Source organism: Macaca mulatta, chromosome 14 (assembly GCF_049350105.2).
Source record: "Macaca mulatta isolate MMU2019108-1 chromosome 14, T2T-MMU8v2.0, whole genome shotgun sequence".
Classification (NCBI taxonomy): domain Eukaryota; kingdom Metazoa; phylum Chordata; class Mammalia; order Primates; family Cercopithecidae; genus Macaca; species Macaca mulatta.
In genome coordinates this window covers 48,647,417-48,674,889 of record NC_133419.1, presented here as the reverse complement: position 1 = coordinate 48,674,889, position 27,473 = coordinate 48,647,417, and the positions used below count along the sequence as shown (strand labels likewise).

Genomic DNA, 27,473 nt, shown 5'->3' with positions numbered 1-27,473 from the left:
CCAGCTCTGAAATGGAGGCATACAAACAAGATTAAGTTTCTGAAGCTATTGAGGCTGAGGGGATAGTCAAGTCACTTCAGAGGGCCCCAGGCCAGCATCCAGGGGAGTGGGCAATGCCTCTGGTGCCCTAGGGACAAGGCTGGGACCCTTGGCTCTGATCTGCTGGTCTGCATGAGGGTGCACAGGCCCAAATGCTGGGAGGACCATCACTGGAGCTGATCTCCAACTAGCTCCGCTTCACGCCATGCTTGGCTCCACTCTCCTCACTTGCTAGGGTCACTTGGGACACAGAATTGGAGGTGAAAGCCCAGGACAAGAAGCCTCTACAAATGTTGTAGGCCTTTCCAGATGACCTAGGCAGCTTCCTTGCTGATCTGCTGGCAATGTACCAGCCTGCCCCCTCCAATGAGTAGGGCTTACTTGAGACGAAGACTTGGCAAAACATGCATCCCAGCCAGCCTGGCCCAGGGCCCACATGGTAGAGACACCACCTGGGGTCAGGGTGACCTGCCAACACTTGAGTAAGCGAGGACTGACCTTGACCGGGCGAGGATGTTGCGGATCTTCTCGGCTTTGCGGTAACGCGCTTGCAGCTCCTCAAGGCTAGGTGGCTCTTCGGGATCTAGCTCCACGTAGCGCTCAGGGATTGACACCTTCTCTGGTTTGGACAACTGGGGAGAGGCCAGGAGGTGGCAGAGGGAGACACTCAGATGTCTGGGTTTAGGACTCGCTTTTCCCATCCCCGTCCCCTCCCACCATGGGAAACAAGCGGAGTCCACAGAGGCTAAGTAACTTGCTAAGATCACAAAATTAGTAAGTTGTGGAATCCAGGTTTGAACCTGAGTCCGACTCCAAAGCTCGTGTTCTTTCCACTCCACCAGACAACCTCCTACAGGCTGGCGGAAGGGAAGGGCAAGATAGTTAGACTACAAGCTCTCGGGAAAATGATCATCTTTAATGCCACCGTCAAGGCCCTAAGTGACCTGACCCCTGATGACCTCTGCAGCCACTGATCAACCAGCCCCTCCAGTTCCCCGCCCACAGTGGGGCCTCTGTTCCATCTGGGAAGCTCTCCCTTTTGTTACCTTGACTCTCATCTTTTCAACCTCACTTTGAGAAGCCTTCTCTGATCCCCTCCACCCCCTCACTTTCCGTTCGCCATTGTCTCCCTCTGTCTAATGCATGGACTTAGTACTTAGTAGCCCTCCAACTAAATCTCCCTGAATGGATGGATAATGGATAAATGGATGATTGACGGGTGGGTGAATGAAAGGATGTGATGGTGCTTTCTGTCCCTAAAAAGGCTCTTCTGATCTAGACAGGAGGCAGCTATGCTGAATCTACTGCTGGCCAGAGGAAGACAGCCCCAAATTCCACCTCACCAGCATCTCCCGTAGAACTAGTGGCAAACTTGGCTTGGTGAAACTTTGCTTGGACTAAGAACACTAAAGGAAGCTTTTGCATGCTCCAGGAACTTTTTCCTCCCTGAATTACAAAAGCACACTAAAATGGGGTAAGTTGAAGCTCCTAAAAACGGGCTTAACCCAATCCCAGGGCAAACCTGGTCATGGATTTAAACCCACAGGCAGCCCTTTTGCGCTGCTGGAGATGGCAAGAAATAAGCTCTTCTCTGTTACTCCAATGAGGACAGATTTAGAGGAAGGAAGTAGATTACATTGTAGCAGGAGGAATTTAGGTTAGAGATAAGGAAGAACATTTTCCCTGGACTGGCAGGCAATCAGGACACTACAGAACACACTTCCCCTGCCAAGGCAGCATGTCGGGGCTTCCTTTGTGAATCTAAGAACACAACAGACCTTTGGCTGTTTCAGATGGCAAAACAACAAGGTCTTGAGCAGGGGACCAGCCTTGTTAACTCCTAGAGCCCCAGCAGACCCCAAAACTCAGCAACTCTATAGACACTTATCTTATCCACACGCTGTTTCTTTGTTCCCAAAGACCACAGGAACCCGTAACATATTGAGTCAGGTAGATACCATTGGCAAATCAGCTTGTGAATAGGCCTGGCGCTGCCTCTTAAGACAGCAGGAAGGCTCCAGAAGACAAGGTCCTCCTCAGTACTCACTCTCCTATCACACAGACCTGGGGAAAAGTTTTATTGAGGTCTCGCCTCGATCCATCCTTCATGTGGTGATAACATTTCCTCTTGTGCCATTTCCAGGCAGGCCAAGTCCTTGTACAAATGCTTTTGGTACATTTACAGGTCACTGTGTGATTCATTCCACACAGTCTTCATGCAGCAAAGATGTACCAGGCACCCACTGTGTGCCAGGCCCTGTGCCAGGGGCTAGGGATACAAAGGTGAACCAAGCAGCCATAGACACTGCCCTGCAAAGCTTAGGAATAGCATCGACATAGGCCCCAGGAGACCATCTACGTCTTGAAGATGTTGACTGTGTCATACCCTGAGTTCCCTTTCTCTCCCCTTGGGTAGAGACATTTCTTGATGGGTAGATCCAGCAGTTACTTGCTCTCCTGGGCCTGCCCTGTCATGATGCACATAAGCCACCAGAGGGCACCAGAAGAATTCAGACCAGAACACTGCACTGTTCCCTAGCTTCTATCATGGCTGGAAATTTTCACCTGTGATTTTCAAACCTGCCCCCCATTTTCCCCTAGTCAGACTGCCCAAGTTGGCCTCACCAGCCAATCCCTGGTGTTGCAAAGCCAATCCCTGGTGTTGCAGGGAACATTCCTAACAACAGCAACTGCTGCTCACGTGCCTACTATGTGGCTTTGATTGCTTTGGTCGCTAAACCTCCAGAGAACATGTGGAGTCACTTAATCCTCTTCACAACCCACTTCACTGTTGAGGAAACTGAGGCACAGAGAAGCTAAAATTACAATTTGCCCTAAATTAGAGAGAGATTTGAACCTTCATTGAAACGTCTGGCCTCCTTTCATTGCCTCAAGCTGCTATCCATCCATTCTCCTAGGCCACACTGAAGCTGAGCCATGTCCCTGTTCAGGGTGATACCCCACAGTGGGAAGGTGGATCAGGCTGGGAGCTTGAAGGCCATGTTTCCTGGAGGACATGAAGGAAGCGCCTGCCCTCACCTCTCTGCTGATGTCCAAGTCATAGTCTTGAGGCTCCAGGTCCAACTCAGTGACAGGCATGGCCTGCACTTTCAACCAGCCATTCTCCTCCTTGTCCTTTTTTTCCCCTTGCACGACCCGTTCCAGCAACTGCAGGTCAAAGTCCTGCTCACGCTTCCACTGGCAACAGAACAAGAGGGTTAAACGTAGTCGCTTTCTGACTGCTGAAAGGGCCCAGCTGGTCACCTTTTTCCATGGGGTTCTTTGGAAGATGAACCTGTGATCCCATTAGGGAAAAGCTGTATGTGTAATAGAGAACGAAGCCGCTGTCCCCTTCATATGGGTTGTTCCAGACTGCTAATTGCTCTCTGATCTGGGTTCCCAGAGGTTTCAAACACACACTCTCGGGGCATAGGTCTAAGACTCATGACTTCAGGCTTACAGTGGCCCCCAGGGAAACAGAAGGCTCCCAGAGAGGGTGACCTCCAAACAACTTGGGACAGAGTTCTAGAGAAGGGATTTGCCTCTTCCACTCTCTACAGCTGGTTCAGGAGACATATGCCTCAGGCTCAGAGTTAATGGAAAAACATGCCCTTCAAGGCCCTGCTAAGCAAGAGGAATAACCAAGGGTCTTTCTATTGGAAATTTTCAACAAGGTAACATTTGTAGGTGGGGGATATCGCACTCACAGCAGGGCTGGGGAGGTACAAGCAAGGGCAGCTTGGAGCCAATGAGGCAGACAAACTGCTGTGTGAGATCCATCTATTTGAGATAGATGTTTTCTTTAAATTAGAAAAAAAAACACTAAATCATATAAAATTGAAATGCTAAATCAAATGGAATGTTTCTAAGTCTGTTTCATAGTATCAACTTTGTAACAAGCTTCCCAAAAGGGAAAATCTAACCCATAAGATCCAGCCATGACTGTCCAGCTCCGTGGTGGTTTCCTGTTGACCCAGGACCTGCATCCTCACAGGCCTTTGACCTCTGAGCAGGTTGTTGAGAATAGAGTAGGCTCAAAATCTCTCTTCCCCTGAGCAGAACCAAAGCAGATGCTTATCTATCCCAGGTCACCTCCTCTCTCCCATCCATCCACCTCAAAGCCCCCCAAATGGTCCTGATTGTCTTTGATGCCTCCTCAAGTCCCTCCAAAACCCCAAACCCAGAGCCATATTTGCACATTTCACCCATTCATGCACAAGCTCTCAATAATAACCTCAAATCAGTGTAATCGCTCTTAGGTGACGGTTTCCAATTATTGTTGGAAAGGATTAGGCAATTGAAGTTCCAAGGATGAAAAAATCAATTTAATGATTCACAAAGAAAACACTCATTTCCTTACATGCTCACAAATGGTCCAAATAGAGATAAGTCCTCATTTAAACCCAGCCTGATTGTTTCCACAAACAGGAAAAGTTCACTAGACTCTACAAGGTATCCTGGGGAAGAACCACGCCAATCCATTATTATTAAGCAACATGTTTATTGGCGTTGATGCAGAGACTTACACAAGTCTTTTTTTTTTAAGAGAAATATTACAAGGTATTCAAGTTACGAGTTTTAAATAATCTCTACATTTGAGACATCAAATTATAAAAGGTCAGTGTTACCCCATATGACATTTGTTTTAAAAGTTTAAAAGTTACCAGGTTTGCAGCTTTTAAAGATATGAATGCCCTGGGTCTTACCCCTTTGGTGTCTGAGCTAACAGCTGCAGAGAGGCCCTCTGAATACACAGTATATTTTGCTATCCCTTCAAGTTATTAAATACCAGAAACACAAAAGGTTTTCCAAAAGAAATTGTGTGATTGGACTAGAGGAATTAAAACCGAACCACCTCAGTCTTGGGAGACTGTATTCAAACGTGCAGTCTCTGAAGTCCCTGTCTACCGTCCAGGTGTAAGGCATGGATTTTTATAAATCAATAATGCCCAGACCTCTGCCAATGACTGTGGCCTCGGGCAGCAGGTTGTCTCAGGCTTGTGGGGTGGCTTTTGGGACAAGTGAATTATGAGTCAGTAGGCCTGCATGAAGAGGGCAGCAGAAAGGTGAGTCACATCTGGGAACACTCAACGGGCTATGGAGACAAGAACCGCTATTACAAGCCCGGTAACAAGTAGCACAGGCCAGTTAGAGCACGTTCAATGCAAATCAGAAGCTTCTGTAAACACAATCAGGCAGGATTAGAGAGGCAACGAGCGGTAACACTAAAAGCAAAGGAGCTTGTGCAATGAATTAGGGAAAGAACAATCAGGCTAGAGGTTTAGGGAAACATGGGATTTCACACAACAGGGAAAAGTCAAATGGAACATTTCCAAAGGGACCTAAGGTGACTGTGGACAGGGCACAGCGCCAGGAAGCGCCACCAGGGAGCAGCACAGGCCTCTCCAGCTCTCCCTGACACCCCTGAGGCCTCTGCACTGCAAGCCCAGGGAGACCAGTGGCCCTTGGGGCAGGGGGGTGACCCGGTGCTCCAGCGCCCTCACACAGCATCTGCTGGCAGGTGTGGGAGGCTGATCGGTTTGCTTGTGCTTCTAATCAAATCATGTCACCATCTTCCTCCTCTCCTCTCTGAACCCTGTATTCCCAGATCCTGAATTCTGCTGAGATTCTGAATGCCTGCAAAGACCCCTCTCCATCGCAGCTGGGAGGACTGACTGGGTGTTTCCTCAGGCTCCTGGGCCTGTTTGATCCTCACTCCAGCTCTGGTTCAGGTCAGCCTCTAACCAGGCATTTGTCCAGCCTGTGTCGCGGACAAACAGCCCCGTGGGGTGTTCCCTCAACCATTTAGGTCAATGGACGGCTCGCTCACCGGGAGGTGTGATATGCTTGTGTTTGGGGGACTCTGAGGGGCACTCGGCTCCCTGTCCCTGCCCCACTTCCTGGCCCCTCCTAACATACTGAGCCAAGATCTCCAGGGAGTGGCCGGCTGAGGTAGCGAGATGAGGGCAGGCCCATCCTCTCCCCTTGGCCCAGTGTCCTTTTGCGCTCTCGGACCAGGGCCTTCTGGTGTCGCTTCATGCGCTCCAGCTGCTCCTCCGCACTCATCTTGCCCCGCTGGTGATCCCCTGAGTACAGGCGCTCCAAGGCACTCTTGGGTCTCTGAGGAAGAGGAGGCAGGCAAGAGAGACACAGAACAGCTGGGCTGGGCATGCAGAGGACAGCCACCCCGCTGGCTGCATTCCCGCTGTCTCTCATACACATGCACATGCACATGCACACACATGCACACTCTAGTTGGGCTCCTCTTGGACTTAGAGAACTATTTCCTCTAAGCAACACGATGCCCCCAACCCTCAGGAGCTTTCTGAGCAGAACCCATTCTGCAGATGCAGACACTGAGGCTCAGGCCTGTCCAGTGAGGCCAGAACCCAGGGTGCAGGCTTCTTGAGCTCCCTCCTGCCACCCTGACAGGCCAGAGAGAAAGGCAGGACGCCCTCCTTGGTGGGCAGTGGGTGACAGGGAGCTCAGGAGGGGCTGAGGCCACCCCAGAGGCCATCCCCAGGGCTGACGGGATGGCCAGTTACTGTCCCCCTGGGAGACCCTCCCTCCCCATGTGAAGGAGCAGGGAGGTCCTCGACAGCTCAAGGCCACTCACAGGGAAGGTCGCCTTGCTGCTTTCGGCATTGAGACCCCTCCGGAGTGTGACGTAGGGAGCAATGGTGGACGACTGCTGGAGCCTTGACATGGACCCTGACAGCCCTTCGTGAGGAAAGAGAAGTGCGAGCATGTTTGTGCTGGTGTGGGTGGGTTCCCGCTTCTCCCTCATCACACATTCTTGTAGGAGGACCAAGAGCACCCAGCCAATGACCCACCCTTACTTCTCTTCTTCCTCCCCAGGGCCTGGAAGAGCAAGGTCCCCAATAGAGGATGGGGGCCAGCCCAGGGGTGACCTTTGTCCCTGATGGAGGGCAGTGTCCCTGCAGATCTGTGGACCACCGCAGGCTTTCCTTACATGCAGATGACTGGGCTGCCTGGCAGGTGGAAAGACTGGAGGGGCAGGAATGCCCTTCACTCCCTGATCTATTCTTAGGCACCCTGCACAACCCAACTTGGGGTGAGGAGGAAAGTGAGGACACTCAACTGGCAAGAAGACATTTAAGGAAAGGGTTCATTGAGGGTTCATTCGAGAGACAGAAGCACTCTGGAAGGTCTGAGATGGACAAGCTGGTGGCAGCCACCCAGCAACCCAGCCTGCAGGGTGCAGTGACTCTGGAGCCAGAGCACTGGGATGGTCTTCTGGTTCCACCAATGATCAGCTAATTGGCAAGTTATTTAATTTCCCTGGGCCTTAGTTTCTGTGTCTCTAAAATGGGGATGACAGTACTTTCCTCATAGGATTGTTGTGAATATCATGTCTATATAAAGTACTTAAACAGTGCCAGGCTTTCTAGTAACTGCTATTATCATTGTTCCTGGGGACAGATATAACAAAAGAGGAAGAGAATCATGATGTGGGCCAGAGGAAGGCAGGCCAGGTCCTCCCTCTTGGCAGCCCAGAGCCCCCTGAGAGCTGCTGCTCACTCCTAGGCCTGGAGCTGCAGACAGAAGGGTACGAGGCACCATCTGAGGGCTGGAAGCAGTGTGGTGGGATTCCCAGAGAAACTCCAGGGAGGACCCTGCCTTACCTCTGCCTGGCAGCGTCTGGTACCTGCTCTCAGGGCCCACAAGTCCCAGGGAGGGCTGGGCCATGTCCCCGCTGAGGGTCACCAGCTCAGGCTCACTGACATACGACCGCAGCTCCACCTGTGGGCAGAGACCCAGGTGATGTGACCTGCCAGTGTCATACCCCCTTCCCTTTCCCCACATGCAGAGTGGCAGTCCCAGGGTCCCCTGCTCACCCTGGAGTCCCCGTTCACACACTGCCCCAGCTCCCGGTCTCGCTTCCTCTCATCTGACTGCCGCTTGAGGCCCCGCACAGACGTGTGCCGGATGATGGTGGCCTCTCTCGGCAGAGGCGGCACGGCCGGGGGCTGGTCCTCTGGGCTGTAGAGTTCGGGGAGTGGGGGCCTGGGAGGGGCTTCATCTTCCTGCTGAGAAAGAGAACCAGACCAGTGGTCAGTGAGACAGAGCTGGAGGGAGGACTGCTGGGTACTGCCACAGTGGAGGTTTAAAGGGCAGGAACAGGCCACATCAGAGCCACAGAACATGGCTGCCTCAGCCAAGGAGCACTCACACTTCCCCAGGAGGAGCAGTGAAGAAGGGACATGCCTCTGCTCCTCTATCCCCTCAGATGTATACAGTTTCTATTCTGCAAAGTGTTACCTGTATAACTGTCCCAAAATCCAGGACTCAAGTCTCCCGGGTCCATACCCTTGGTGCTGTGCCAAACTGCTCCCTCCGCTCACCTGGAGTGCACATTGCAGGCAGGCTGCTAACCCTGCCCTGACTTCCATGCTTATGACAGCACCACCCACCTGGAGAATAACATCTACCCACTCAGCTTAGCCTGAGCTGGCTCACTGGCCCTGCATAAGCTCTGGCTCCTTCAGCAGGGTAGAGACCTGAACAAGGACAAAGTCTACATCCTCCTGGCCTTTCTATCAGAAATGTGCATGGTTACAAAATATTTCCTCCTTCCTGACTCAGAACAGGCGGTCAGCATGAGTGACTCACTGCCTACCATGCAGCTGATTCCCTAGAATGTGATGAATGCAACCATTTTCCTTGAAACTCCCTGTCCACAATGCTCTGTGAGGGCTGTGGTTCCTCTACATATTGACAGACCGGCCCCTGGTTGCCATGAATACCCACTCGCAGGACTAATGACCATCACGCCTTCCACCTCCTAAATTCCCTCTTTCTCAGTCTAATTTGGTTTTAAGAATTTTGCAGAGTTCAGGAAAGGGCACTCCAAGCTCTTGGAAAGTTCAGGAAAGAGCACTCCAAAGCAAAGGCTTATCAACAATCTTCTAAAGCAATATGCTTCACTGATGTGGGAAAGTTAAGCAATCTGCCTAAGATACCCACTGGTTCTCCAAGGATCCACAGTTTCTAATCCTGACAAGACATATGAATCACCAATTTCTAAAAAGCACCCCAGAAAGATAAACATAAAACATCGATTGCCTTTGATTGAATGGAATGTCTGGAGGCAGAGGGTGGGAAGGAGACATGTTATTATGTACTTTTTTATATCTTTTGCTTTTGTATCCTTTAAGAATATCATCTAATTTATTTTTTAAAAAACATTAAACTCAAGAAAGTAAGTCAAATAAAAATAAAAGAACTATAGCCACATGCAACAATGTATATAAATCTCACAAACATAATGTTGAAGAAAAGATGCAAGATACAAAAGAGTATAGAATTATACACCAGCATAATCACAGTGTCTAGGAAAGTCAGCACAGGTACTAAAACTGAAAAAAAAAAAAAGGGGGGGGATTATTATCCAAAAAGTCAAGATCGTTGTTACTTCTGGCAGACAGGAAGCAGCTTGACCTGGGAAAGAACCCAGAGGCTTCTGGTTGCTGGCAGTGTTCTATTTCTTAGTCCAGCTGTTGGTATAAAACAGGTGGTCTCTTTATTGTTATTCATTAAATTATATAATCCTGTTTTATGTCATTTTCAGGATGGGTATTATTGTTTCACAAATATAAATGGGTTTTGTTTTGAGACAGGGTCTTGCTGTATTGCCCAGGCTGGAGTGCAGCTGTGTGATCACAGGTCACTGCAGCCTCAGACTCCTGGACTCAAATGATCCTCCTGCCTTAGCCTTCCCAGTAGCTGGGACTACAGTCACGTACCACAACGCCCATCTTAGAAGTGTTAAAAACAAGCAAGTAATAAAACAAATGGTAAAACTGGCAAACACACATATATTCCTAGGAGAGAGGACCTCTCCTGGTGATCCTGATGCTCACCCAAGCTGAGAAAGCCCTGCCTGAGCGCCACAGATGACCAAGCTGAGGAGAAGCCTCTGTGACCATCTACAAAAGGGAAAGCGAGGAAGCTCAGAGAAGGGACGGACTTGCCTGAGGACACACAGAGAGAATCAGTCCCGGAATCTGGATGTCCCAGCTCCTATGCCAGCGCCTTTTCCCCTATTCCCTGTCCCAGCTGGCAGCATCGCGCCCTATGTCGGCAGCCATCTGCCCCAGACATTCCTGCTATTTGTTTTGGTATTTTCCCTGTCCTGTTTTAGGGCAAGAGCTCCAGTCCACCTCTCGGATCTAGGATTGGGAAGACCTCAAGATGTTGAAATCCACAGTGACTCTCTGGCTGGGTGGTGGGCCATACCCTGGGTGCAGCTGTGGGCCCTGGGCTGTGGCTGGAAGCAGGTAGATGGTGAGGACCAGGATAGCAGAACTCATATGTTTTACCCAGCACTGTGCACTGACCTCACCAGAGGTCCAGGGACACACGATGCCCAGGTGAATTTCCTCCAAGCCTTTGTTGGCAAGAATCTGGAGGGCCCCATTCTGAGGTCCACTCTGCTATAGATTCCCTGCACTGGGACTAGCCTCCTTGTGTTCTCCAGCCAAGGCTGGCCTGGCCCTGGTGGCGTGAGCTCTCTTGAGACCTGACCACATCTCCTATTTCTTTAAAGTCTCCTGCATTCCCAGACTCTGCCAAGAGCTTGGCCTCCTTCTATGCCAGGCAAATCAAGGTGCTGGCCCAGTCAGCCACAGAGGCCACAGACCAGATCTGGGACTAAAGGCCCAATTAGATGGCAGATGGCACAGAATAAAAGAGAAGGGCCAGGAGGTGTGATTGGATTCACTAGTTAGAATGGAGACATTGAGCAAATGTCAACAGTTTAGGCTCTTAGTTTTCTTCTCCGTGGAATGGGGACACTGCTCTTGCTGTGTACACTCTGTGAGGTTATTTTAAAGATCAAAGCATCCTCACAACCCAGCCCAGTGCTCAGCAGCAGGTGAAGGGAAGGACATTTTTCCACTGGACTGAGCTCACGGCCCACAGGCTGTGTAACTGCAGGAGACACCCCGCGGATCTGCACAGAGGTTTGCATGGGGACAGCCTCACCCACAGCCACACACCTCTCTGCAGATCACAAACCCCCATCCTACTCAGCACAGTCACTTCTTCTTGGTGGGCCTCAGTTCTCCCAACTGCAAAATGGGAGAGTTGGGTTAGATCATCTTCCAGGGATCTTCCAGTTCTAAGGCACAATAGCAGGGAAATACTACTCTTTAACTGCTTGTGACTAAGGACTCCTTTAGGACACTGGCTGGGTCCATTTCCCCAAGTTTTCCCAGGAGTTTCTCTCCCAGGAGAAAGTAATCTGAGGACAAAGAGGAAACAATGGCATTCAGCTCCTAGTCATCACTACTTACAACTTTGGGCTTCGTCTTAGTTGGTGACTGAAGGGGGGATGTCACTTTCCTCAGCTGGGGTGGGTGAGGTCGGTACGGCACGTAGGTTTGCAGCTGGGGGAAGAGTCGAACCTCCAGAGGGGTCCGCACAGGGCTGGTGGGAGGACTGGGCTGTGGGGGCGGCTTGCTCTCAGAAGTTGAGAGTGAAGGCACAGGCGGGTGAGGAAACAAAGGCACCGTTTTTCTCTCTAAGGGGCATAGAAGGAAACAAAGCACGGGATGGAACAAAGACACCCTTCCTTGGAGGATGAGTGGAGTGATTTAGCACCTCGAAGACCCAACCTCCCCAAGGGCCATCCCACCCACCTGGCTCCCAGCCTTCCACCCTCCCACCACCCCCGCCCTCACCCAGATCCCCCACACCCAGGAAGATGAACAGCTGACCCGGATTTTTGACGGACTCCACTAGAATTCTGAAGTTCTCTTTATTTGCACTCAGGCCTGCAGTGACATCTTCAATTCTCCATAGATCTTTCTGTATCTGCGATTTCTCCTGAGGAAGACAAAGTGGTGGGTTTTCCTTCTTAGCTCCTTACAAGTTTCTTCTTAGGACTTATCCTACCATTTCAGACAGAGCCCCCTGCCCTGGGGGGCAGCATCCCCTCTGGAACCCCCACTAGTGCTAGAGCCAAGCCTGTTTCATAGCTTTCTAGGGAAGCATAGACATGGAAAATGCCCAATATCCAGGGAGAAATTTCAGAGTAGCTTTCAGCAGTCCAGCTTGCCTAATTTAAAAATAGACTGCCATAAACACTGTGCCATTCCACTAAAATACTGTATGACACACTTAGAGTAGTCAATTTCATAGAGACAGGAAGTATAACAGTGGTTGCCGGGGGCGGGGGAGAGGGAAGAATGGAGAACTATTTAATGTGTATAAAGTTTCAGTTATACAAGATAAAAAGTTCTGGAGATTGGGCGCACAAAAATGTGAATGTACTTTACACCACTGAACTGTATACTTAAAAATAATTAAGATGGGTGGGGCGCAATGGCTCTTGTCTGTTATCACCGCACTTTGGGAGGCCAAGGAGGTGAACACTTGAGGCCAGGAGTTTGAGACTAGCCTGGCCAACATGTGAAACCCCATCTCTACTATAAATACAAAAATTAGCCAGGCATGGTGGCGTGCGCCTGTAATCCCAGCTACTTGGGAGGCTGAGGCACAAGAATCACTTGAACCCGGGAGGCAGAGGTTGCAGTGAGCCGAGATCATACCACTGCACTCCAGCCTGGGCAAAAGAACTGTCTCAACATAATAATAATAATAATAATAATAATAATAATAATAATAATAATAATAAAAAATATGGTAAATTTATGTTCTGTGTATTTTACCACAATTTTTTTCTTTTTTTTTTTTGAGATGGAGTTTCACTCCTGTTGCCCAGGCAGGAGTGCAATGGTGCCATCTCGGCTCACTGCAACCTCCGCCTACCAGGTTCAAGCGATTCTCCTGCCTCAGTCTCCCAGGCAGCTGGGATTACAGGCACCCACCACCACACCCGGCTAATTTTTGTATTTTTAGTAGAGACGGGATTTCACCACATTGGCCAGCTGGTCTTGAACTCCTGACCTCAGGTGATCTGCCCACCTCGGCCTCCCAAAGTACTGGGATTACAGGCGTGAGCCACCACACCTGGCCTTTACCACAATTTTTTAAAAGGCACTGTCTTATGTAATCATGGCAGAAGGGAAGGAAGGACTAGAGTTTACACCATCTCTAGGATACAAAAAACATTTTTTTAGAAGTCAGAGCTGAACCCGAGATTTGAGGTTTAGTTAAAAATACAGTAGTGAATGGAATATTAGTTGGCAATAAAAAGAAATGAAGTACTGATGCATGCTACAAGGATGATCCTTGAAAACATGCGAGGGAAAGAAGCCAGTCACACAAAGCTACACATTATATGATTCCATTTATAAGAAATGTCCAGACTAGTCAAATCAGTAGAAACAGGAAGTAGATTAGTGTTTGGCTACGGCAGAGGGGACATTGGGGAAATGGGAGTGATTGTTAATGGATACAGGATTTCTGTTGGGGGATGATGAAGTGTTACAAAATTGATTATGGTGATGGCTGTATCATGCTATGAATATACTAAAAACCACTGAAATGTATACTTTAGAAGAGTGAATTTATTTATTTATTTTTTGGAGACAGCGTCACTTTGTTGCCCAGGTTGAAGTGCAGTGGTGTGATCAAGGTCACTGTAACCTCAAACTCCTGGGCGCAAGTGATCTTCCCGCTTTGGCCTCCCAAGTAGCTAGGAGTACCAGAGCATGCCACCAAGCCTGGCTGGTTTTTCTTTTTCTTTTTCAGTTTTTGTAGAGACAGGGGTCTTGTTATGTTGCCCGGGATGGTCTTGAACTCCTGGCTCCAAGTGATCCTCCTGCCTTGGCCTCCTAAAGTGCTGGGATTATAGGCATAAGCCACCATAACCAGCCAAAAGGGTTAATTTTATGACATGTGAAATATATGATAAAGCTGTTAATTTTTTTAACACAATAAGAGTACAATTTTTATATATCAATTTAAAAAAATAATAAACTCCAAAAAATACATATCTACATACAATGGAGAAGGACCTAGGCTACATGATCATGTGCATTCTGACAAGCAACAACCAAAATCGAATGGGAAGAGGATCTAAAAGAGGTACGGAGGGGCCTGATGTGGTTAAGGGACTATGGCTATCTCTTGACGGGGTTGTTTAAACATCCAATGTCGTATTCTCTTGACTTTTAAGTTAACATGGGGGGAAGATAGCCTTGGTCCCACCCCATGGACTCACCCCATCTCCTCTCAAGGCACCTAGCTACCCCTCAACTGGAAGAGTTCTCACACTGCATGAGTCTCACGGACCTGCCCGATACTGCTTGTTGATTCATCCCTACAGGGCCCGGCACTTAGCAGGTTCCCAGTGCATCCATGCTGCATGAATAAAGGACCAGTCATGTAAAATTCCCTGAGCAAATACTTTCCAACAGCCATGACAACAGATGTCCAAAGCCTCTTGTCCCAAGGGGCTCACAGTTCTCACTCTCTCAACACTCCAACATAAAGCACATCCTCAGGTCTGGCAAGCAAATAATGGGCTTGATTCTCAGCTGCATGCCAAAGCATGAGCACCCTAAAACAGGTATATCACTGAGCCCAGGGCATGTGTAGGTAAGAGGATGACCTCTAGGGCTGAAGTCCCCAAGCTGAGTGTTGGGAACAGGTAAAGAAAGGGATTAAACACAGTCCTCTTCCTCCTCCATAGCTCCCTGGCAAAGCTCCCCTGTCAGCCACTCTCTTGCCCCGCTGATGCCTTTCTGTCACCCCCACATGTGGGAAAAGAACAGAGAGCAGAGAATAAAAAAGGCTGGAGAGTCCCTATCCTTCTCCAAGGGTGATGGAATTTTGGGCCTTCATAATGAGGGGAGGGGAATTTTGGGGGAAATGAGGTGGTGGATTTTCATTCCTGCCGCCTCCCACCATACTGGGTAGAAAGGCTCCTATGTGCTGCTTTCAGTAAAGCCTTGAACTCACTGATTTAGTCTTGACTGAAAAGGGTATTTTCCTGGAGCCAACCTGATTACAGGGAGGCGAATTTCTAAGCCCTGTTACTGAGAATCCGCATATGGGGTTGCAAGTGCATCTGCAGTGCTGATGATTTATCTAGGGCTCTAACAGCCTGCCCGCCCTAGAATGACACCAAAGAAGCTAGCACAGTGCCTGCTCAAAGCAGGGCTTTGTTAGCTTCCCAGGTCACTGTGCACTTAGGAAAAGTGTGAGCAGTGCCGCAGGCAAGGTGGAAATCAAGCTGCAGGCTCCAGGCTGGCCTATCTGAGAGTAACTTATGGGGCTGAGTTCTCCAGGGCATCTGTGACAAAGACCTGTCATAGTGTATCTATTTGCTTTTTGGAGGGAAGGGGGAAAAAAAGGATTCTAGGCCTGCTATACATTAAATCGCCATGACATAAGGCACAGTAGAGACACAAATGGCCAATAATCCTACGAATACACATTTAACCTGCTAATAACTAAATAAATGCGAATTAAAATGAGATGCCATTTAGTAGACTAGTAAAACTAAGAAGATTGATTACAAGTGCTGACAAGGATGTGAGCAAATAGGTCCAGTACTTTCATTTGCTGTGGGTAGGAAGGTAAAAAGGTGCAGCCCTTTAGAAGGTGGTTTGGCGTATCCATCCACTTTTAAGATGTATACTCATTTCAACCCCAGCAAGTCCACTCCTAGGAGCCTATCTTACACAGATACTTGTAAACAAGTGTGAAAAGGCAGTTACACGAATCCTCATCACAACACCATTTATAAAAGCAAAACACTGAAAATAATTAAATGCTATCAGAAAATGAATGGCTAAATAAAGTAGAAAACACCCAGACTATGAAATAGTATGTAACAGTCAAGATGAACAAATTTAATATCCTTAGACTGGCACTGCCCAATACACCTTTCTGAGATGATAGAAATCTATCATCTTTGCTGTCCAAGACAGTAGCCAATAGCTACATGTGGGTACGAAGCACTTAAATGAGTCTGGTGTAAATGAGGAATATATTTTGAATTTCAGTTACTTTTTTTTTGTTGTTTTGTTTTGTTTGTTTTTTTGAGACGGAGTCTCGCTCTGTCGCCCAGGCTGGAGTGCAGTGGCCGGATCTCAGCTCACTGCAAGCTCCGCCTCCTGGGTTTACGCCATTCTCCTGCCTCAGCCTCCCGAGTAGCTGGGACTACAGGTGCCCGCCACCTCGCCCGGCTAGTTTTTTGTATTTTTTTTAGTAGAGACGGGGTTTCACCGTGTTAGCCAGGATGGTCTCGATCTCCTGACCTCGTGATCCGCCCGTCTCGGCCTCCCAAAGTGCTGGGATTACAGGCTTGAGCCACCGCGCCCGGCCAAATTTCAGTTACTTTTAATTAATTTATATTTTATTGGGCAGCATAAATTTGGGGTTAACTTTCCTGCAAAGATTTCCATGATACCAGGTTATGACAAAAAAAAAAGTGAGTTGCCAAATAATGTGTAAGTGTGATCCTCTTCAAGTAAGCCTTTTACCTGCTCCCATCCCTGAATAAATCATATGATTCTATGCATGTGCATATTTTTGAAAATGCATAGAAAATGGTCTAGAAGGCAACGCCACCAACGGACACCACTGATTTCACATAGGGAGGGTGATGGGAGGGGCAGAAAAGGGGAGGGGGAAGAGGAACTTTTATATCATTTTTTGTTTTTGCTTCTTACTGTTTTGGCCTTTTCAAAGACACGTATTCATTTGTTATTTGTGTAATTACAGAAACAAAGAATGAAAAGCTTAAAAAAATTACTACTAAAAATAAGGCAGAAAAAAATTACTGCTAAAAAAATTCAGATCACTGAAGTCCAAGAAAATAGGTATACCTGGGCAGACAGTTTTATAAACTCATAACCAGAAATAATTGAAGGACTTTGTCAACAATATTCACCTAGTATTTTCAAGTCATTACGGTAAGTGCTGGGGCTACAAAAAAGAATAGTGAAGTGTTAGCCAGAGTGGATGAAGAGAAATTATGGAGGCAAACAACCCCACCAGCAGCAGGAGATAGACAAGTGCTGGGGAGAGTCTTGTAGGCCAGCCCTGAGCCACAGGCGAGGGTCTCCTCCACATGCTCCTAGGCAGGGCTCTCTAGGAACCATCTCTGCATGAACAGAGGGACAGCAAGGCCCTGGGAAAAGCCTCAGGGCCCACACACCTACACCCCCTCCAGAATTTCCTTCAACTTTCTGGGGTGAGGCTAATGTCTGGAGAGTCAATATATTCATTAAATCACTTAAACGAAGAGCCTTGGTTAGAACTAGCTCATCAATTAGCAAGCCCAGCACCAAAAGTGGCCCAGCATGGTGCCCCACCCACAAGAAGCCTCAATTAATGCTTGCTGAATCCAACACACTTATTATCTCAGGGCCCTGAAAGGAGAAGATATAGATCTTAAGTCAGGTGAGAAAAAAACAGGTTATTTTCCACTTAAAAAATTGTGAGGGTGAGGTGGAAACCTGGTTAAGCACCACAGTGGGGGAACACTGGGCAATTTGGAACCCAATTTGGAAGAAGAAAAACCACACAGGGTCTTTCACTGTCTCACTTCTGGGGGACAGAAGCAGCTATCAATAGGGTGGCCTGATTTTTTAAGGGTAAAGAGGCAGGGCTCTAAGGCCAGCTTTCCTGAGTGGTACGGGGTCACAGAGATGGGTATCACCCAGCCTCGCCTCCAGAAATGCAGATGACTGCCTCAAGACCAGAGAGCCTCAAAGGACAGAATTCACACTGTCTCCCTCTGGTAGAGGTATGATAACATCTATCTCCAGGAATCAGAGGAGGGAAGGGATGGCCACTTCCTGCTGCTGTCTAAGCGATGAGCTAGCAGCCTAAGATGGGGTCAAGAACCACAGGAACACGGATCACTCTGTGATCACTGACGACCCCAAATGATCAGAGGTAAAGCCCTTTCTAAAACACCCAAGAGTTTGTCTTTGAGAGCAGCAAGGCAAGGGGAAGAGGGTGAGTCTTCTCCTCACAGCCTGGCTTGGGGAAGTGATCCTCAAGGGAGAGTTTGGGGTGGCTCCTTTACAGGGGTGGAGCATCTGGGGCCAAGGGGGAGAAGGACTCTGAGCAGTGCTCACAGCCCCCACAGGTGAAAGCTCTTGGAAAAACAAAAAAACAAGAGCTCAGAAGGGATGGACAGGTATCAGATCACCTGGAAAAAAAAGGCTCTTCTGTGTTGCTCCTGCAGGGCCTGCTTCAGCTGTTCCACATCATTCTCCAACTTCAGGTATTCGTTCCAAGCATTTTCCATCTCCTGTTGGCCAAGAAAATGCTTCCAGTTCTCAGTTATCCCCTGCCCTGTCGGAAGGCCTCATGAACACCTGTACTCCTGACCATGCAGACCCAGCCAGGGGAAGAGGGAAGGAGACCGAGACCGGCCAGGCCTCAGGCAGGCCTGGTGAGAGAGAGGGAGGAGCAGGAAAGAGCGTGGCATCCTCTCATTTGTGCTCTGACCCTGGCCACCTGCACTGTTCCCTCTTCCACCCTCAGGATGCTTTGATTCTCAGTCCTGGCCTGTACCACAACAGACTGAAAAGTGAAAAAGCAGAGCTTCTGACAACTTGGAATTAACTGCACGCAGATCAGGGGAACAGTCTGCAGGCAGCTCTGAGAATCTGGCCCACTGGGTGTCACTGGCCTTCAAAAGTCACTGTGGTAAGCAGCCTAAGGCACACATGCAGGCAGACATGTCACCCCCAGCAGACAAGGTCATCTACTGTCAGGCGGCAGTTCTGCTACTGGAGAAGCTCTGCTATTTCAGGACTCTTGCCTCTGGACACCAACTCAACTACATCTGGGAGGTGAGAAAAGCAGCCCCTCGCTCAGCTCATCCTGAGGGAGACCGGTCTGCCACCCTCTACGCACAGTGGACTCTCTGGAGAGCTCAGCTCGGATATGGACGAGGTCCTCCTGCAGCAACTTCTGCTGGTAGGCAATCTTCTCCAAGTGCTGGGGCTGGTCTCGGTACTGTTCCATCTGTCTGTGCAACACCTCCAGCACAGATTCTAGCTGATCCTGTACCAGGAAGGGCCAAAAAGCAGCAGGATAGGAGGATAGTCCCCAGAGGCCTCCCCATACCACACCAGGAACCAAAACTACTGGACCTAACCAAGGCTGAAGGGACCAGCACTGAGATATGGGCCCACAGTTGGGGCTCTGATGCCAGCTCTGACTCTGTCTAGGGGGTAGGCTGGGGAAAGTACCTAACAGCTCTGTGCCTCAATTTCATCATCTATAAACTAGGAATACAGCTGTCTAACTCCTTATGGGATAAACTAAGAGGATAAATCAAAGAATTAAAAAAAAAAATCCTCTCTAGCCTCCTAGGGAAAAGAGTATATTATCAACCTTCAGTATCACAAATTTAAAATGCAAAAGGAAAATATTACTTTAAGAATAGAAAAGGCCAACGTTGGTGGCCCCTGGCCCATTCCTGCACTCCCATCCAGACTTGCTGCCTCCACAGCCCAGATCCTAGGAGACAAGGAGCTTTAGGAAGCAAAGGCATCTGCCCTGTAATGACTGCAGCCACTTCCTCCAAAGGAACCCTGCTTCCTGGGGGTTCAGGGACCGGGGGTCATCACATATAAGCCTTTTTTTTTTATTTTCCTGAGACGAAGTCTTCCTCTGTCACCTAGGCTGGAATACAGTGGCGCGATCTCGGCTCACTGCAACCTCTGCCTCCCGGGTTCAAGCAATTCTGCCTCAGCCTTCTGAGTAGCTGGGATTACAGACGCCCACCACCACGCCCAGCTAATTTTTGTATTTTTAGTAGAGACAGGGTTTCATCATGTTTGTCAGGCTGGTCTCGAACTCCTAACCTCGTGATCCACTTGCCTTGGCCTTCCAAAGTGCTGAGATTACAGACATAAGCCGCCGCACCCAGTGCATTTTTTTTTTTTAAATAAGCTAACATTTGTTGTTCAGTACTAACATGAGGGTCCAGCCTATGTCTCAAGAAAGACGGGACAAAAAGCCCCTCTGCCCATTCCAAGATTATTCAAAACTGACACATACTTTGTTCTCTTTAAGGGCTCGTATCTTGTCTTCCAAGTCCTGGAGGATCCTGTCCTGTTCGCAGAAGATGCTCAGTTTGACCTAAAAGCAAGAACAGGTAGAAAGGGCCTGGAGTGATGAGAAAAAGACATGACCTTGGGATTGCGATCAGACAGCCTTTGGCTACAGAATCATCCAAGCCCTGCCTGAAGCTGTTCACCCTGGGTCGGCGTCAGGAGGCAGATGAGGGGTCAGCGTGTCACGCTGTTCACTCACGTCAATGTCGCTCTCAGCGATCTTCACAGGCTTCAGACTTCGATCCTTGAGAAGGTCCCGGCCTGTCATCTGGGAGGCGAACAATTTAAAAGAGATTTAACCATGGTGTTTGAGATCAGAACTTGGGAAAGAAAATTCATCCTACAATGGATGGTGTGGAAGTCCTTGGCAGTGGCAAGTAGGTCATAGCATGAGAGGGGCAAAAACTTGGGCTATACTATGCCTATTTCATTTTAGGAAAAAAACAAAACCTTTTCATGATTCTAGTAATGCTGGTAAGTCCTTTGAGTTAAAGAAAATGTAGACATTCAAGTTACAGGATCATCAATTTTAAAAGTATATATTTGCCTAAAATGAATGTCAAAAATCAGCATGAATCTTGGGAGATTTGCCACCGATCAGACAGAGGTGTGCTACTGAACCTGGGAACAAACACGAGTTACGAAGCCCATTACTCCCTGCCCAGGGTGGTGAGATGGGCAGACCCAGAGGAACAAACAAATCCCTTGACCGTTGTCAAGCCTTAGCTTAAGGAAGTCTCTGAGCAGCCCACTTCCCCATGGGTAAGGCCAGCCTTTCTCACCCTTTACCATTTGGGAAGAAGACCTGGCCAAGGTAAAAAGGAACCTGGCTAGTTCCCAGCAGGGGTTTTTAATTGTTCCCTGCATAACTGAGGCTAGGCTGTACTTGTATAAGTTACAAGAAAGGAAACCATAAAGCAATACACAAAAGTCACCCAAACTTGTGGGCCAATGGGATTTTACATTTCCTATCCCTCACTTGACTCAAGGTAGGCAATATGCCGCCTGTCTCTCACTGACTCCTGAGACTCTAAATCTAACTTATCCCATTTTTCCATTTCCCCCAATTTCTTTCTTGCCAAAAGTCATGCAGGGGTTGAGGGGAGTGACTTTCACAGATGTACCTTCCCATGGCCAAGACAAGGCCAGGGAGAACCAAGTCTATTGTGCCTGATGTAGGGGAAGCCAGATCTCTATTTTGCAGATCTGACCAGGGAAATGGAGGGTGGAGCTAACAGTGGCAGAGATAGGCGCTGTGTGTGCACTATGCAGAGAGGTCCCAGTGTGGACAGATAGCTGCTGGAGAGAGGGGTATAGATTTCTCCCCATTCTATCTGTAAGGTCCAGGAAGTTTCAGTGTGAATTGGGGGTGGAAATAAATTGGCAAACATTCCACTCAGTGCTCAAGCCCTTCATGTGCCCAACTGTCCTATGCTACCTCTCCCTGCAAACTGTCATGAGCAAATCCAAAGGTCAAGGGAGAGGACCTCTCCCTGCCTTGGGGTGAGGACTGATTCTGGGCTACACGCCTGCCCCACCCATTCCCATGATCCCTTTGGTCACACAGAAGAGGACGGAACCATTGTTTTATGTATCTTGGTAAAGTCAGCCCTGAACAGAAGACCTGGCACAAACTCAGCAAACGCTTATTGAATTGCATGTAGGTCAAAGGGAAACACATGTAGGTCACTGTTGTTGAGTTCCTGAAAAAAATAGAACTCCAGCCAAATTCTGCTCTTCAGACTGTCAGATTATGTGTACATACTTGTATATACACAGTTGCAGAACACAAGACTGCAACGATCCACAAACAAACAGACTGTGCTGTCTCCTGCAATGGGAGGGCGGTGCAGGGGGTGGGCATGAAATTAATCCTGGTGAATCACAAACAGCTGAACTTCTCAGGCAGCATGTGGGTTTTAAACTCAGGGGAACCCAGGAGAAAAAGCGGGTGAAAGCAGTGAAGTCTTCACTCTATGTCATCGTCCTTTCATCAAAGCCAAGGACAAGGAGGTTGTCTATTCTCCAAAGGGACTGACCTTTGGGGCTCACTTCCTAGGTAGAAATCATTTTCAAATGGAGATACACTCTGAGGATTCTTCCCCCCTAGCAAAACTCTTCCTCTTATTTCACTGAAGCTTTTTACAGAGAATGTCTTTTTGATACTTAAATAACAAGGCAGAAAATCTAATTGAGCAATGCCTCATTTATCCAGCACCAGCAGAAAAAGAACGAGATATTTTATATAAAAAGGGCATTTTGAGGAGCTGAATCTTCTAAATTATACTTTTTGATGGAAAGTTTTCTAAAAGTACGCCCTTTGCTGCCTTCGTGGAATACTGAATATACATTCAACCTTTTCTTTCTCCCTCTCAGGATATTAGTACTACCTCTTTTTCCAAGAAGTAGATTTCTCTTGTCCCTTTTTAAAGTGCTGCTTATCTGGCCGGGCACGGTGGCTCAAGCCTGTAATCCCAGCACTGTGGGAGTCCAAGGCAGGAGAATCATGAGGTCCGGAGTTCAAGACCAGTCTGGCCAACATGGTGAAACCCCATCTCTACTAAAAATACAAAAATTAACCAGGTGCAGTGCCACACGCCTGTAGTCCCAGCTACTTGGGAGGTTGAGGCAGGAGAATCTCTTGAACCCGGGAAGCAGAGGTTGTGGTGAGCTGAGGTTGTGCCACTGCACTCCAGCCTGGGTGACAGAGCGAGACTCCGTGTCAAAAAAAAAAAAAAAAAGTGCTGCTTACTAGATGTGGGTTAGGAATTCAAAGGACTATAAGCTCAACTGAGACGAGGTACTTACATCTCTTCTCTCCCTTTAACTGGGGGTGGTGCTCTTCAGGGTGCTCTTTCCATACGTTGCATCTGCTGCTACTACAGCACCCAGCACATTAGAGTACAAAGTTCTGTTTGCTCATTTGTTTCTTCTCACCAGAGAGTAACCTAATTAGGGGTGACTGTGGAGATGGATGCCTTTCCTCTGTATCCTCAAAGCCCAGCCAGGGCCTAGCATATTGAGGAAATTCGGGCAATGTTTGCTCAGTGAGTTCATGAATGTGTCAAAGTAATGTGAGCTGGCTCTGTCTCCTATGGACGGAAGGTCACAGGCTTTAGAGCATGGGCTTAATGAGAGCTGTTTCTACAGCTCAGAGGACCGTTAAGCTTCTGAATGTAGCTCTGCTCCAGAGAGCCGAGGCTACTAAGAAATATTATATCCACGTGTACTGTATTACATCTAATTTTCCTTTTAAAAGTGTGTTTGTTGCAGCCATGTCCAAATACACTTAAAACATCAACTCTGGGTCCCCCCAGCATCTCTGTCATCAGAAAAAGTAAAAGTCTGTGGGTGCTCATCCATTTGAAAGAGTCTCTCCATCAGACGGGAATCAAAGCCACCCAGGCATCTTCCCTCCCCTCCACCACATCCCAACCCACTTTCTCAGGGCTCAGGATGGTTGGACACAACACCTGCTTCCTGATCTGCATCCTCCCCTGGAATGCTGTAAGAGCTGGTCACATTGCAGTCCCTACTTCTGCATCAATCAAAGAGGGTATGGGCAGGGGGTAGCATTTTATTCTAGTCCAGCTCCAGGCTGTTATCCAAATGCCAACTCCCTGCCCCCAAAAGTCGCCACCTTAATCTCAGGGCCACTGTGGAATCTGAGGATACCCTGGCTCTTGGAAGATGACCAATAACTGCTGTTCCCTCCCAAGAAACTCATGCTTAACTCTGTCTGGGTGAGCCCTCGCCGTGGAGGCAGACACATGATGATGGAAACACAACACAAGCTGGTGGCAAGCCAGGCAAGCTCCCCCACCCTTGGCAGCACAAAACATGGAGTCACAGAAAACCACAGATGAGAGGCTCAGCCTGGTGCATCAGTCAAAATGCTGAAGAGAGCTTCAGTTGAAAGAAAATAAAGCAAAATGACTTGCGGGAAGCCTGGGGCGGTCAGGAGAGCAACTGGTTAAGCAAGTGATGAAGTCGGCACCGAGCCAGAAGCAATGGAATGACCCCGCTTGGAGACACGGATCAGATCATCTTACGCTTCTCCTGGGCCGACAGCCCCGTGCTGACTTCTTCAGCACTTTGTAAAGCACGTTGATCAAAGGTTCATTATTTTTAATCTGTTCCAAACAAAAAGGCAAATACAACAAAACGTAACAGGTGAGACATCAAATGACACTTGAAGCAGCCAGAATTTGGGGAACTGGCAAAGGGACAACTTTAAGGATGCTGTGTGCTGTGCAATTCAAACAACCAGGTCTGAATCTTGGTGATGCTACTTCCATGGGACCGTGGATGCTACTTGCATGGGCCACGGGACCTTCCCAGACTGCAGCTCTCTCCTTTTTATAAAATGTTATATGCTGTCTGAAGGGACCTTTGCACAGGCTGGTTTATGTGGGAGTGCCGATTTCAGTGTTCATTTCCTTCCTGGTTCTGCTGGAGAAGGCAAGGAGGAACATCATAGAAGGGAACTTGTTTCTTCTTTTGTCCTCCCTCATCACATTCTGTAAGATACTAGTTTAGAGTCGTGCCATGCATTCATCTCACCCCCACCCAACCTTAAGTTCCACCAGAACTGTGATGCATCTACATGATTATGTCTTACCCATGGTCCCAAACTTACAGCTCCTTTTTGGGAACACTGTCCTCATTATCTAGAACAGCAGGAATCACTGGGGGGGCTTTAAAAAATACCGATGCCTGAGTTCCACTCCAAGAGATTCTGATATAATTGGACTGGGATGGGGCCTGGGCATTGGGATTCTTAAACACTCTCCTGGGTGATTCTAATGTGCAGCCAGGATTGAGAATCACTGCCCTAAAACAAGGGTTCTCAAACTTAAGCGTGCATCAGAATCAGCTGGAGGGCAAATACACAGATTTTCTGGGCCCCATCCCTGGAGGTTCTTGTGGTGCAGATCTGGGGTGGGACCCAAGATTCTACATTTTTAATGAATTCCCAGATATTGCTGACACTTTGGTCTGAGGATCCCATGTTGAGAGCCACTACTTCAAAACAGTGTTTCTTGATACTGGATGTGCATTAGAAACACCTAAGGAGTTTTTTTGTTTTAATTAAAGAGTAATACCTGAATATTACCAATTAAATCACAGTCCCTCAGGGGTAGGACCCAGACATTTATATTCATTTTAAAAACTCCCCAACAGTTCTCATTCATAGCCAGGGTTAGTAATTTCTTCTCCAGAACAATAGACCTCAAACCCTAGTGTGCACAAGAATCACCCCAGAGCTTGATAAAAATGCAGAATTCTGGGCAGCAGAGTGTCCAATTCGAGAGAACCCTCCAGGTCTGTGTTTTTATCAAGCCCCCAGGTGATTTTGAAGTATATGGCATCCCTAATCACAACTTTAAAAACTGTCCCAGAAGCTGATTTTGGAAACAGACCCTGAACAGAGAAGTCCTGATCTCAGGTTCAAACAGTCATGAAGAGTCCAGAGTCCAATAGCCCTGGAGCCACTGATGGTACATCCCTCACCAAAGACAAAAGCCTTTTTGGGGCTGACTGCAACCTTTTCTATCTACAAAGGCTTCACATGAGTGGCAGCAGGTACCCTCATCTTCCTGGCTGTGCTTCACAGAAGCATAAAGACAACTTAAATTGTCAACAACAGTGAACCCCACACCCCACCCCTCTGACTCAGCTAGGGTATAGGGTTCTGAAGAGCAAAACTTCAATGCCAGGAATACAATTCAACGAACACGACTTTAGGGTAGGCAAAGCGTGTGATGCATGGAAGAAAGAAGGCAGGTATGAGGTCAGTTGCTGGGTTCAAGTCCCAGCAGTGTAACTGCAGAAGTTACTTCTCTGACACCTAGGTTCCTGGTTATAGAAAAGGGATAATAATTCATATTGCTCTGATCGTGTGCAGCTCTTAGGTAGTAAAATACAGCAAGGATGCAACTTGCCTCTCTCTATCCCATCAAATATATTTCTTGGCGTAACAATCCAAGCTCAGCTCCATAAAAACATAAGGCCTTTGGGAACACAGTGGTAGAGCAGCATTTTAAGAGAGGATGTGGGGCAAGGTGATAAAGGGCTCTAGGGTGAGAGCTGCACCCAAATACTGATACCCACTAACTGCTGTGTAGGCTTGGGAAACTCATTAGCTTTTCAGAGTTACAGTTCATTAAAAGATGATACCACCACTTCCCTTACAGGGCCAATTTGGAGGTAAAATAACTTAATAGAAGTAAAATGCAGTGACTGACACACATTATAACCCCCTATTGTTATTAAGCTTCTGTTGGAGTCGACACGCAGGGACTCCTAGTTCTGCTGTGCCATTCTGTGGCTCAGTTTCTCCCTCTGTAATCCCACATAGCTCAAATTCTATGATCCTGAAATAAAACAAACCTGAGGCCAAGCATCACTCCAGGACCAACTGTGAGTTTCCACTGTCACATACAAACAGGAACCAGAAGGCAGCTATTTCCTACTGCTCCTGCTCAGGCACATTTAGTTCTCTCTGACCCCGTGCACTAAACACTCTGGTATATCTGTGTTTTATACTCACCTGTGGTGCTGGCATGCTAGGCCTCTCCCATAGGCCCAGGTGCACTATGGATGCTCTACAGGTATGTCTGAGTGGACCGCTGGGCCCTGGGTCAGGGGTGACAAGAAATGGGCAGGCAGCTGCTGACTGACTGTCAGGGAGGCTGAGGAACGGGGATGTGGTGCTGCGCAGGGAAGGTGGAGGTCGGGGGCTGGTGGATCTCTCTCCATAGGCATGGTGGGAACAACCCTGCCCATCCCCACAGGCTGCAGGAGGACGGGCTCGGCTGCCACATTTGGTCCACACAGCTATGCTTGAGCACTGTGAATCCTGAGGAATTACTACCATACTTAGAGCAGTCCCTAAAGCTCTGTGTGACCTGACTGTCATATGAGTTAGAAAACCTCCTGGCCTTGAGAGAAAGCTCCTTGTTCTCCTCACATGCTAAAGCCAGGTCTTTTTGCTCATGGCACCCACCTTCTTTCCTAAAGCCTAGGATAGAGTCAAAAGCCTGCATGACCTAGCGCCACCTCCCTCTGCTGCCCTGGCCACAACCACTGTGCCCTGGCTCTCCTTGGCTCTCACTGTTCCTTCCCTTTAAATCTCAACCAACCCCAGCCCCCCTGGCTCTTCAAGGCTTCAAACACATGCCACCTCCTCCCAGAAGCCTCTCCAGTGTTGTAACCCACAGAGATTCTCACCATCTCAGCTCTGAGAACCAGGCCAAACAGATCTTTGCCTAGTCATTGTAGAGGAGTCTGTTATTTGGGGATAATTTCTTTCACCAACCCAAGACTATCTGGAAGTATCTCAAGACCAGACAGACTCAATTTTTCTTCTGCATCTCCCCATGTCATCTGCATACACAGCAAGTGTTCAAC

The 27,473-nt window shown here is 48.3% G+C and overlaps 1 protein-coding gene across 50 annotated transcripts in view; it reads right to left on the bottom strand.

Moving 5' to 3' along the window:
• Positions 1 to 27,473, bottom strand: part of PLEKHA7 (pleckstrin homology domain containing A7) — a 246,417-nt gene that overhangs the window by 5,764 nt on the left and 213,180 nt on the right. For 18 of the 50 annotated variants that reach the window (XM_077963201.1, XM_028833607.2, XM_077963186.1 and 15 more), the window contains 12 exons: positions 20,260 to 20,328; positions 20,005 to 20,085; positions 18,853 to 19,002; positions 18,140 to 18,241; positions 11,781 to 11,889; positions 11,358 to 11,584; positions 7,899 to 8,090; positions 7,686 to 7,803; positions 6,656 to 6,759; positions 5,959 to 6,159; positions 3,079 to 3,237; positions 538 to 671 (listed from right to left, as the gene is read on the bottom strand). In XM_077963201.1, coding sequence (XP_077819327.1) covers positions 538 to 671; positions 3,079 to 3,237; positions 5,959 to 6,159; positions 6,656 to 6,759; positions 7,686 to 7,803; positions 7,899 to 8,090; positions 11,358 to 11,584; positions 11,781 to 11,889; positions 18,140 to 18,241; positions 18,853 to 19,002; positions 20,005 to 20,085; positions 20,260 to 20,328 — 1,646 coding nt within the window. Of the gene's footprint in view, positions 1 to 537; positions 672 to 3,078; positions 3,238 to 4,523; positions 6,160 to 6,655; positions 6,760 to 7,685; positions 7,804 to 7,898; positions 8,091 to 11,357; positions 11,585 to 11,780; positions 11,890 to 18,139; positions 18,242 to 18,852; positions 19,003 to 20,004; positions 20,086 to 20,259; positions 20,329 to 24,112; positions 24,194 to 27,473 lie in introns of those variants that run through there. The other 32 variants (XM_077963192.1, XM_077963195.1, XM_028833603.2 and 29 more) reach the window with 6 other exon arrangements.